This window comes from Filicampus tigris, chromosome 3, assembly GCF_054856515.1.
Source record: "Filicampus tigris isolate MCC_2025a chromosome 3, RoL_Ftig_1.0, whole genome shotgun sequence".
In the NCBI taxonomy this organism is placed as follows: domain Eukaryota; kingdom Metazoa; phylum Chordata; class Actinopteri; order Syngnathiformes; family Syngnathidae; genus Filicampus; species Filicampus tigris.
The window spans coordinates 10,145,259-10,157,572 of NC_141219.1; the positions used below are offsets into that span (position 1 = coordinate 10,145,259).

The 12,314-nt window shown below is 39.4% G+C and overlaps 1 protein-coding gene across 1 annotated transcript in view; it reads left to right on the forward strand.

The window, feature by feature from the left end:
* The first annotated feature begins 350 nt into the window (after window positions 1-350).
* The window catches only part of LOC147149857 (matrix metalloproteinase-15-like), a 32,644-nt gene continuing 20,680 nt past the window's right edge, over window positions 351-12,314 (forward strand). The window contains exon 1 of the mRNA XM_086025732.1: window positions 351-1,034. Coding sequence (XP_085881858.1) covers window positions 912-1,034 — 123 coding nt within the window. The 5' untranslated portion in view covers window positions 351-911. The remainder of the gene's footprint in view (window positions 1,035-12,314) is intronic.

Sequence of the window (12,314 nt, forward strand, 5' to 3'; positions counted from 1 at the left end):
CTATCTATCTATCTATCTATCTATCTATCTATCTATCTATCTATCATTATTGCTATGTTGGAATATTTTGAGATTTGTGTGTCATATATATATATATACTGATAATAGGGTAACATAATATTGACCATTTATGGAGTAAAATTAAATGGAAAATAATTCAAAACAAATACAGTTGTGAAAGATGCTATATTTAATAATTTTACGATTTTACTATGGTTTTTTTTTTATTTCAAGTACTAAGTGCAGCACTGTCATTTGTAATCAATTTTGGACCTTTTTGCGGAAGTTTCTTTTATTTTGCCAGCTCCCACCCCCTCGGACACATCGTTTCCGCTAGGTCACGTTTTTTTTTCGCGCTCCCACCACCTTGACATGGACACGCTCACGCGCAGCTCATCACTCTCATGCTTGCTGTCCTACTCGTCCTGCTGGCGGAATAAAAGCTGTTGACTCCGGACCCTCAGCCGAGTGTTAGCCCACGCGAGTTATTTTTTCACGTGTAACGACAGCAGTGGATTATCAAGGGCGACAAAACGCTTACGTTGCCAATTAGGCGCTCAGGTGCGGTGGAGTTTCTCACTTTTTCTTCTTCAGGACACTTTCTTATCCGAGGAGGAGGAAGCTGTAAATCCTCAGGAACAAACTCGTTCGAAGTGCACTTTTTTGGCAAGGTTGCTCTATCTACTTCAACCCATTTGTGAGAAACATTTGACAGACATCCACCATGGAGACTCAGCCCGTCTCCACCCGCTGCATGGAGCTCCTTCACGGCATGCAAGTCAGCCTCTAGTCACCTTTTTCTCTGCCACGTTTTTCTTCCATCTACAATAAGACCCCCCCCCCCCACCCCCTATACTCGCTTTTCTCACCGTATTGCACCGCGCCAACGACCCCACAACAACCAGCGGACCATGGCCGGATCTTCTCCCCGGTTGCTGTGGAGACGAAGCCTCCTCCTGGCCGTGTGCATGTGCGCGCTCGGGGCGCGTGGAGCCGACGAGGAGGAGGAGGACAGCGGCAACTTCAACTCGGAGGTAGGAACGCCATGTGATCCCCAACTGGCTAACTTCATGTCCAATGGTCCCAACAACCTGCACCGAAAATAAGTCAACAAACAACAATAACCAGAAATGTGCGGTGGTAGACCACCACAATGCACCGGCAGAGCATCCTTCACAATGGTTTATAACCTTGTTTTTTGTATTCCAAAAACTAAACCACGCATAATACAGTTGCATAGTAGACTTATGGGTTCATCAAAAACGAAACACAGGTTTTACTCCTAAAAACGGAATTATTTTTCTTGTATTTGGTATTTTTTGTAATGAATCCACTGTAACAGTACATGTTTACAGTGTTTAATCTTCTTAAATATGATTACATTCAAATGTACCGCACATAAAAGTTAAGTATAAAATGGTACCTAAATGAAACTATGAAACCAACACTTCTTAAGCACTACATGTACCTACTCATGGAGGATAAGAACAGAGCCCAAATGCAAGTAGCTAAAATCCGCAAATAATTGATGCTCCCTTATAATTATCATGGTGGATTGGGTAAAAAAAAAAACTTGAATAAGCGTGGGTGTTTGTGGATATCAAGGGAGGGATTAAAAAAAAGAAAAAAATGTGAATTTGTAACTTCTAACCACAAACATGCAGGGGTCCCAAAAGTTAAATGCAACTTTACTGTATAGTGATTCTTTCATGTACTACTAGAGAGCACCTGTGGTATCACAAAAAACTATGATAAAGTACTGGTAGTAAAACAATATAATAATGTTTACTGTAGTAAAATGAAGTATTAAAGGTATATTTAATATTATTGCAAGCCACTGTGACATTCTGAATAACAATTTTGAACATCAACACTGTGCTTAAATATAGCAAAAAAACTGTACTATTGCCTTGTTTCAACTAGTGGGCCTGTATAGAACATATTCTGTAAAAAATATGTTTGGGTTGACTTCCACTTTATTAAATAAGTTGTTGTTGTTTTTGTTATCCTTTCGGCTTATCCCCTAAGGGGTAGCCACAGTAAACCAAGTGCACGCTTGATTGGCATAATTGATTTGGCAAAGCATTTTACGCCGGATGCCCTTCCTGACGCAACCCTATTAGCAGGGCACACACACAGACACCATCACTGAGCGGGAATCGATCCCACGCTGCCCGCACACAACTCGGGCGCGTGTACCACTACACTATCAGTGACCCGCTTTATTAAATAAGGATGTAATAAATTAACTAATTCAGTCATTCATTCTCAAACGCTCATCCTCACTAGGCACATAATAGTTGAACAAACATCCCTTCATAAAGGTTTAAAAACAAACAAGTTAACTTCCAAGTTAAACACAAGTGAACTGTAGTTGTGCAGCGATTCTTTCCTGTTCCACTAGAGGGAGCGTGCATTGACACACTTTAAAAATGACTGGTTTATTTACTGTATTATATGTTAGAAAAATGGATGGCACGGTGGTCGACTGGTTAGCATGTCCGCCTTACAGCTCAGAGGTCGTGGGTTCGATCCCGGCTCCAGCCTCCCTGTGTGCATGTTCTCCCCGTGCCTGCGTGGGTTTTCTCCGGGTACTCCGGTTTCCTCCCACATTCCAAAAACATGCTTGGTAGGTTGATTGGACACTCTAAATTGCCCCTGGGTGTGATTGTGAGTGCGGGTGTTTGTTTGTCTCTGTGTGCCCTGCGATTGGCTGGCAACCAATTCAGGGTGTCCCCCGCCTACTGCCGAAGACAGCTGGGATAGGCTCCAGCACGCCCGCGACCCTTGTGAGGAGAAGCGGTATAGATAATGGATGGGTGGATGTTAGAATAATAAGAGCGTTAAATAGTCAAGATGTAGCTATCATTCCTATCAGTCACAGTTCATTATAATGTAACTTCCTCAAAAAGTAAGCTTGAAACAATATATTTGGTCCACTTTGCCATATTGAGCGCAGTTCCAAACACGAAACATTTGAATGTGATTAGAATAAAACTGCGACGTGTTTTGCGCACAAGAAACATCATACTTGGCCAATCGATTCCAACGATACAAGACAAAAGTCATCGAAATGACCCTTCATGAGTGTGATTACGATTAAGAGTGAGCAAACTGTCTGGTTATTCAAAGTGCATTTTCCCCAGAATTGTGTGTTTTTGGTCTCTGTAATGATTTGCAAATCTCTGCCAGGGTGACCAGAGCTAATGCTAATGCTATGACTGCCAGAAAGGTGAGCCTTTTTGTGTTTGGTTACCGTTAAAATGGCAATACCAGATAAAGAAAGTCTTGTTAGCACACATTTTGGGCTATTAACGTAGCACGGTGTGTGTGTGTGTGTGTGTGTGTGTGTGTCTGTGTGCTTTGTTTTTTGTGTCAGACAAAAGACAGAGGCTTTACACAATGTGTGGACTGATAAGCAACTCCCCAAACACTTGTTGCTAAATGTACGCATGTGCAGGTTTTGTACACATGCTTATATGTGTGTCTGTATGTGTGTGCATTACTGTATTCATCTGTGTCAGCAACAACTGAATTCAACCCTCACTACTGAACATAACATTAGGTACACCCGCCACATTATTAGTTGATTTTTGAACATTTTTAAGAGATTACATTTACATTTTGACCCACTTTATTGTTACATTTTATTTTTTGTTTGTTATCAATTTTGTAATTTTGATTTGTTTAATTAACATATTAGCTTATTCATAATCATTTGATAGCATTTGTAAAACATCCATCCAATATCTGAAGCAGTTATCCTCACTAGGGTCGCGGGCGTGCTGGAGCCTATCCCAGCTGTCATCGGGCAGCAGGCAGGGGACATCCCGAACTGGTTGCCAGCCAATCGCTGCGCACACAGAGACAAACAAACAACTGCGCTCACAATCACACCTAGAGGCAATTTAGAGTGATCAATTAACCTACCATGCTTGTTTTTTGGAATGTGGAAGGAAACCGGAGTACCCGGAGAAAACCCACACAGGCATGGGGAGAGCATGCAAACTCCACACAGGAAGGCCGGGGTCGGAATCGGACCCACGACCTCTGAACTGTGAGGCGGACGTGCTAACCAATTGTCCACCGTGCCATTTGTAAACAATGAAATTTAATGTCATACAAATATGAATCATTTATTTATCATCAATCAATAATATAAAAATACGTAACATATTTACATTTGTTAATCATGATTTATTGTGTTAACTTCCAAACATGTATGATAATTTACCAAAAGTTGTAAACAATAATTGTCTGAGGTCTATGGAGCCATTAGAGCTCAGTTCAGTGAGCATCCAAGGATGAACTCTGATGGAAAGGAAGTGATGTCACTTTCAAAGCAATAAGAATCCATCATGGTCATCATCACTTGTTAGCAAAGTATATCTTTTTAATTTATTATTCATCAGTTAACATCTTTTTACACTTGTATGGCAGTTGAGGTTGTCATTTACTTTTATTTATTTTCAGTTTTTTTGCGCATGCAAATTATTTCACGTCACTCCAGCGCATTATTGCACCGGCAGCACATTTCACCAGATAAACATATTATGTGTCCGGACATGCTCATACTCAAAACGGTATGTGCTCGAATTATGGCTCCAAAACACAAACAGATTTATGCTGCAACAGCAAAAGTTTACATCTATGAGGACTCCAAAACAGAATTCTTTGCTGGCAGCTGCTTTCTTACGAGCGCCCCGTCATAGTTATTTAGGATCACATTGGAAATGTGCTCCACTTGTTTGAAAGTGAGAGCACTTGATTGTCATCTGGAGTGGCCTTTGACCCCAAAAGAACACTGACACCAGACGTGTGTGTGTGTGTGTGTCTTTACATTCTTGTCTATTTTCCTCTAATGTAGCATATTTTCATTATACAGTATTTCATGTCTATACACCTGTAATATTTCACATTTCCATCAAATGTAATGACATTTCCACTTATCATGTGCCATTTGTACATGTAATGTAGCATATTTACATTATATTTAAAGACTATACATCTCTATTTTACCATATTAATATCATACTGCATGTCTATATAACTGCAATATACCATATTTACATCATAGAGGCTGTCTCTATATATCATCGTTACATTATATTTAATGTCTTTGTCATATTTGCACCACATTTACACCTGAAAGGTGTCATATTTACAATATATTTAATGTATCGCTAATGTAGCATGTTTACATTTTATTCCATGCCTTTACAATTGTTATGTAGCACATTTGCTGCTTTGCATTTTAATTTATGTAAACCTAATGCAATATATTTATATGATATTTGATTACGCTACACCTCTGATGTTCCATATTTACATGACATTTAATGTCTATACACCCATTGTTTATCAAATGACACCATATTGAATGACTTATCCTCATATAATATGCCATATTGACAATATATTCAATGTATGCATCTCTAATGTCGCATATGATATTATATTTGAAATCTATACATATGTAATTTACCATATTTTCATCACATTTAATATCTATCTGCTTTTGATGTACAATATTTACATTATATGTCCATACACTCCTATTATGCCATAATTGCAACATAGTTAATTGATGTTACTAATTTGATATATTTATCATATTTCATATACACTCTACTATGTCTGTGTAGTGCAAACCGATGGCGGGTAGACAACAGCAGTCAATCTGATCTATGTGACGCACGCACGCACACACACAGTGCAGAGGCATGCTGGGTCGTGACGGGGAGGCATCCGAAGCAAGACAATGACTACTTTTGTTTCTAGGCACAAATGAGTGTGAGAGCAAACTTGAGGGAAGAAGGCGAGAGGACGAAACACGATAAGACTGCGAGCTTGCAAGCTGCTGAACGCTCAAATTAGTCGCCGCGTTGTTTTGATGACGCAAATGTGGACAAACGTCAATGTACACTTTTGAACAGATGAGTGACCGCAAAGGTTTTTTTTTTTCATTCACGTTCATTTACATTTCAACTAAATTGCTATGTACAAAGTGTATGTAAAATATTTTAATAATAGACAATATTATAACATTGACAATAATATGTTCTATGTGGTCCCACTAGTCTAAATACAGTATTCTAATTAACATTGTGTTTGTGGAATATGAATTAAGCAGCAAAATCCACCCGTTTTGATCCAACTCAGTGAGCGGCCATTTTGCCATTTGATGTTGATTGAAGATGACATCGCATTGTCTCAGGGCCTCAGCATGCGAATGCTACATGACCAAACCCAGAAAACAGGTGAGCTGTGACGATTGTTACCTGAGCCCAGATTAACTGTGATGTCATTTTCAGATGGATAAAATGGTTGGATTTTGCTGCTTAATTTATATTCCACTAATGCAATATTAATCAGAATGCCGTGTTTAGACTACTGGGGCTGCATAGAACATATTATTGAAAAGAAAACCTTTGACTTGTCTTCCGTTTAAGCTTTAGTATTATAATACTACAACTTAATCTTTGGAAAATACAACTTTATTCTCGCAAGGTTTTTACTTTTTACCTTAACAAGAAATGTCTTTGTTTAGGTAAAGATTATGATTTATTTTTCTTGACAAAATCCAACATATATCTTCAATCATTTTTTCTACAAAAAATAAAACTATCATCACTTAGTGACATATTTTACAAGAAACCTTTACAAGAAGCTACTTTTTCATTCCTATGGCATTTCGGGGTACTGCGTCACTGTTGGCCGATTGCCGTGCCGGCAGTCTCTTGAGGATTCCTGTTCATTATTCTAGCAGAGTTCGGTCTGCCCTTGGGACAGCTTTTTTGGATCCAGCTGCACCTACCAAATTGACTTGAGTGTTACAGATGACGTTGTGTTTGACTTTTAAAACACTCCGCTTGATGGATGATTTCCAAGACCAAGCCATTTACAAATGGCATTGTTTTGAAACATGGTGTCGCTTCAGCTATGAGAAAACACCTCAGCACTCAACATTACACTGTGGAACCTCACTTTGACGGACTAATACTGTTGCAGGTGTTGTCCGTTAAAACCGTTTGTCTACTAAATTAAAAAAAAAAAGGTAAAAATGTTTGAAAAGTTTTTACTTTACCTTTAAACATTGCTGTGATGGTCTGATACTATGGAAGCGTGGAGCTGCCTGTGTGGAGTAAACATTTTTGACTGGCAAACTCCTTGGAATGTATTTGCAAGTATGTTTCAATGACAAAAATCCGCTAGCTTAATAATAATAACACAGGATACAAAAACACTAACCAAACTAGCAGCAATCGTTATACCGCTTTAAGGACACTTTGAACACCATCAGTGCTGCAACACATGTAGACATTATAGAACATACAACAATACTCACAGGCATATATTCTTTATCCTCTGAAAAAAACAACTGCAGTCATGACCATCGTCTTTGTGTTATTATTATGCAAGTACTGTTCTGCACTCTAGTGGCCAAGACGCACACAACAGAAGTAGCAGTACAATGTCAGTGGGCAATCAAGTATGAACTCATGATGCACAAACAGTTTAATTCTTTACATTCTATGTGTGTATCACATTTGTGACGTGCTCTAGTTACCTGATACCGGTAAGAACTCAAGCTGCAAGGGGTCCCGGGGCCCAATAAGTTTGAAAAGCTGTAAAAAATTCAGACTGGTTCCGGCCCCTCTCATCCCTCCACTTGCCCGCCTCCTGGGACTTTTAGAGGGTAAGTTGGTGTGCTGGCTGCTGGCTGTGGGTTGTACAGATGGCAGCAGACCAAACCTCAAAATAAAAGCTGTGTTCGTATCTTGGCTGACATTGTAGTGGACACACACATACACGCACTTAAGCACACACTCCGGCTTTTTACAACTCCCAGTATATTGCCGGCTTTGGCAGGTATGATCAAGGACTTTCTGAAAGAACATTTAATAGATGGGGCCTCTCTCTCTCAAACACACACACCTACCTACACACACACACACACACACACACACACAGGCACACACACTCGCAGTATTGTTTTGTATTCTGATGAGGGAAGATGAGCATCCAGACTTGATGCTTTTAGACGAGGCGCGGAATGCGTGCGTGGTATCGGAAGGAGGGGAGTTCGGGAGGGTCTCGATCACCCTTGCAAGTAAGGTAAATATGCGCCAGACGCAGGCCAATGTCGAGCTGCAGCCGACGTATTACTTGTTGTCCCATCCTGGAGGGTTGCGACAACTACGTTTACTGTACATCCATACACCTCAAGTGTATCATATTTTCATCATGTAAGGTTTAAGTACCTCTTTGATTTAGCTCTTCTTTACATCATATTTTGTCTACTCACGTGTAATGGACAATTGTTTTTCAATATACAGTGGACCCCCATTTTTCATGGAGGAAAGGGGTCGGCCCACAAACTGCAAAAAAGCATGTTAGCACTAGAAATGTACTAGAAAAAAAACATTAGCTTAAACAAGTCTTGAAAATGCTTTAATGAAGATTCATATCCATGAAAAAGACCTGGGTGGGTGGGGGCTAATGGGGGGAAAAAAAACAACCCCCCAAAAAACAAACAACCAATCAAACAAAAAATACTTAAAAGTATTTTTGAAAGAAAGGAAAGAAAATCTGCAAATATACGAATTTGCAGAGGCCGAATCTTGAGGTTCACTGTACCTTTTTAGTGAAACATTCATATCAAAATTTGTCCCCACCTCTTATGTAGCCTACCATATTTACTTTATATTTAATTTTGCAAACACCTCCAATGTACCACAACTACTTCATATTTAATGCATAAAGACCACTATGGTACATTTACATCATATTGAATCATCATATCGTCTTTATTTATATCATATACACATATGTTGTTTTTGATGAACAAATTCATGTTTTTGTACCGTGTGGTTGCCACACCTTCCTGAGAAATGGGAAGTGTTCAACCTCAAACAAGAAGTCTTGACTTGCCTTCAATTCAAATTCTTTTCAATCAACATCTTCAATATTTAAGAAGTACTTTTCTGCCACAGTTCAGTTCAGCTGGGTTCACCATGGTACCGTTTGAATGGGTTTGACCTTATTGTTGTCATTTCTCAAGCAGACAGTAGCGCTTCTCTTTTCACACCGACTTGAGTTGTGGAAGTGAAACGCTACACACCCACTCCTTCTTTCTCCCACGAGGTGTGTTGGGATCATGAGCAGCTGCTGTACAGCGTCACCGCCAAAGGGCTTTTTGCTCTGCTCTATTTCCAGACAGGCCAGATGAAATATGGACTATAGTTGACCGTTCCTTGTGAACTTTAAACAATTAGCATTAGCATGAGCGTTGTCTGCTTTGAATTGCGCTACACTTCTTCAGAGGTAAAGCCCTAAATTACCATGGCAAAATGATTTAGTGAGGGAGAAATCAAGCTAGTCAAGTGGAATTTCCACTATATTTCAAGCTGCTGCAAGGCGAGTCATGTCGCCAGGGTTGTCACTTAGGTTAAGCAATTCGTAAATGCAATCATGCAATCTTGCTCTGTCACAACATACATTCTAGTATTAGCCACTTTGCACTAAGTAGGCTACATATGCTTGCGTTAGTTAGCTGTACTAGCCCATCTTTTCTTAAGTGTCTTGCCGTATTGTCGTATGTATTACTTTTATAATTGTCTATGTAAGGAGCTTAGGTCAGCTACTGGTAGGCTCCACTCAAACAGAAATGAATGTAGTGTACCTGTCTTTACAGGTTTTAGTGACAGGTGAAGTTAATTTTTTTGTAATTGTTATGCCCGATTTTGTCAAAAACACAATCCCTGAATCCAAATGTAGGGTTAGGGCTCCAACCCTTTCATACACAAAACAAAATGCACAGTATCTTGAGATTTCCAAATTTCAAATATAAGTAGGCTTGTCGGGTTATGCAGTGCAAGTCAAAGTCAATACGACCTATTAATATGCTTTTAGCCAAACAAGGCCTAAGTCTGACTCTAGTTAAGTAAGAAACTCAAATCCACATTTCTGCTTAGTACCTACTAGCCAGGCCTTCGGCACCATTTTGTTTCGGGCATCCTTGTCTAGTATCCTCTAATTAGCTGGTAATTGATATTTACGCATGATTTGCATATTTCTGCCCTTGGCATTAACTTTAGTAGCATTAGTAGCTGTCTGTGTTTTTATGCGTGTGTGTGTGCGCGCCGCAATTTCACACTGGGTGCTCTTATCTGGAAGCGGTGGTGGGTCAGGGTCATGTTCAGTTCAGCCTTCTGTACGCCTCTTCCTGCTCTGGTACACTCACATACATACACAAGCACACTCACACACACTTTTTGCTGGATTGTTTTTTTTTTTGAAGCACAGGTGTTGACAACATTTCTCCTCCATTTGTTGAGGAAAGTGCTGAAATGTAACATGAGGAGGTTTTGTGGGGATGACGTTTAGCTGATGGATGGCAAAAATTCAGCTACCACTAGAAAGAAAGTCCTGGAAACAAAGGACTTTAAGAATCTACGACGCCAGTTGATCAAAGTGCTAAAATGTGCAAGTTGAGCAGTTTCAAGTGCAGTTCCTACTTGGTCAACTCTTTTGGATTTGCCAATTTCAACTAGGTCAAGTCAACTTCCCATCTTATATTCGCGGTGGAAACAATGCTTCTGCATATTTTTATGTATCTTGAGTTTTTGGGCACATACAGGTATCATAGCACAAGTGGTAAAGGGACTCTTGCTCCTTCATTATTAGCATTAACATCCACAGGCCACAGTTGTCCGGCAAGCTTTAATCTTATTTTTTTTGTTGATTTGTTTGACAGTCAATAACAATGTAAACGACCGCAGGCCTGCCGTTATTAACAGCACCTTTAGATTTCAAACTTTTTCTGTGCTCAGGTAGGAATAGAAAATAACATTTATAACATGGTTCATTGTAGACCCAGCTCAAGGTTCTGTTTGCTTTGTTTGTAATGGATTTACTAAATCACTGTCTCCCAACATTTATTACGCCAAGTCATTTAAAATTTGTCAGCCTAATAGCATAGTTGCTGAAATCATTTTAGGTTACAATATCAATAAAAAAAAATGCAAATTTGTTTGCAAAAGAAACGTGATTTTTTCTTTATGTTTCTGTAGATTTTCATTCATCCGGGTCATGGTAATCCACAAAAATCAAATCAAGGCATCTGGACTAGTTGTTTGTGGAATCTGTTCTGTTTTGGCATGTTTTACAGAAACATTTTTTTTTAAATGACTGGAAATTATATTGGTAGGCAAATAAAGTTATTTCTTGTTTTTCAAAAATGTTAAAAAATGATAGATAAGTGTACTATTAGGCTAACAGTTTCAAGTACAGCAAAGGGATAGAGCAATTGGCTCTCCCAAATTGAAATCCCAAAAGACATTACCGGTAATATCTTTTTAAACTATCCATCCATCCATTATCGATACCGCTTCTCCTCACAAGGGTCGCGGGTTGTGCTGGAGCCTATCCCAGCTGTCTTCGGGCAGTAGGCGGGGGACACCCTGAGTTGGTTGCCAGCCAATCGCAGGGCACACAAAGACAAACATCCGCACTCACAATCACACCTAGGGACAATTTAGAGAGTTCAATCAACTTACCATGCATGTTTTTGGAATGTGGGAGGAAACCGGAGCACCCGGAGAAAACCCACGCAGACACGGGGAGAGCATGCAAACTCCACACAGGGAGGCCGGAGCCGGGATCGAACCCACGACCTCTGAACTGTCATTTCGGACGTGCTAACCAGTCGACCACCATGCCGCCCTCTTTTTAAACTACTCTTACAATATTAAAATTAAAAAGAATAGTCTTGATTTTTTTTATTTAGAAAAAGCACAAACAACTTCTATTAACAACCCATGCTAAACTTCTCCTCTTGCTCCTCCCCAACATACAGAACACTTCAACGTGCTGTACCTCCTTGACACGTTTTTTTTTTTTTTTTTACAATTAGCTACTATTTCTTTAATGGATTATTGTTTTATTCATGGTGTTGTTTATGGTTAAACAAAAACCAAATAAGGGGGCGTGATGTACTCACCAACCTTTTTGAACTGAGAGCTAATTCTTGGGTAGTGGGAATGCAAAGGGCTACACTTCTTGGCTTCGGGTTAACTACATGTCAATTACAGGTTATTCATACCACGACTACAAATAATTGTTATTTTGTAATAGATTCGGATGACTATTATCCCCTCATGAATTCATTATGATTGAATTACTGGTTTGGTCAGTGATATGCTGGAAAATAGGGAAAATGTTGATCATTTTTCTCCAAAGTAAAAGCAGATGTTTGCAAATGTCTTAGTTTGGTTAATCACAAAGTTTATTTGTCTGTTTTAATGAGGGGC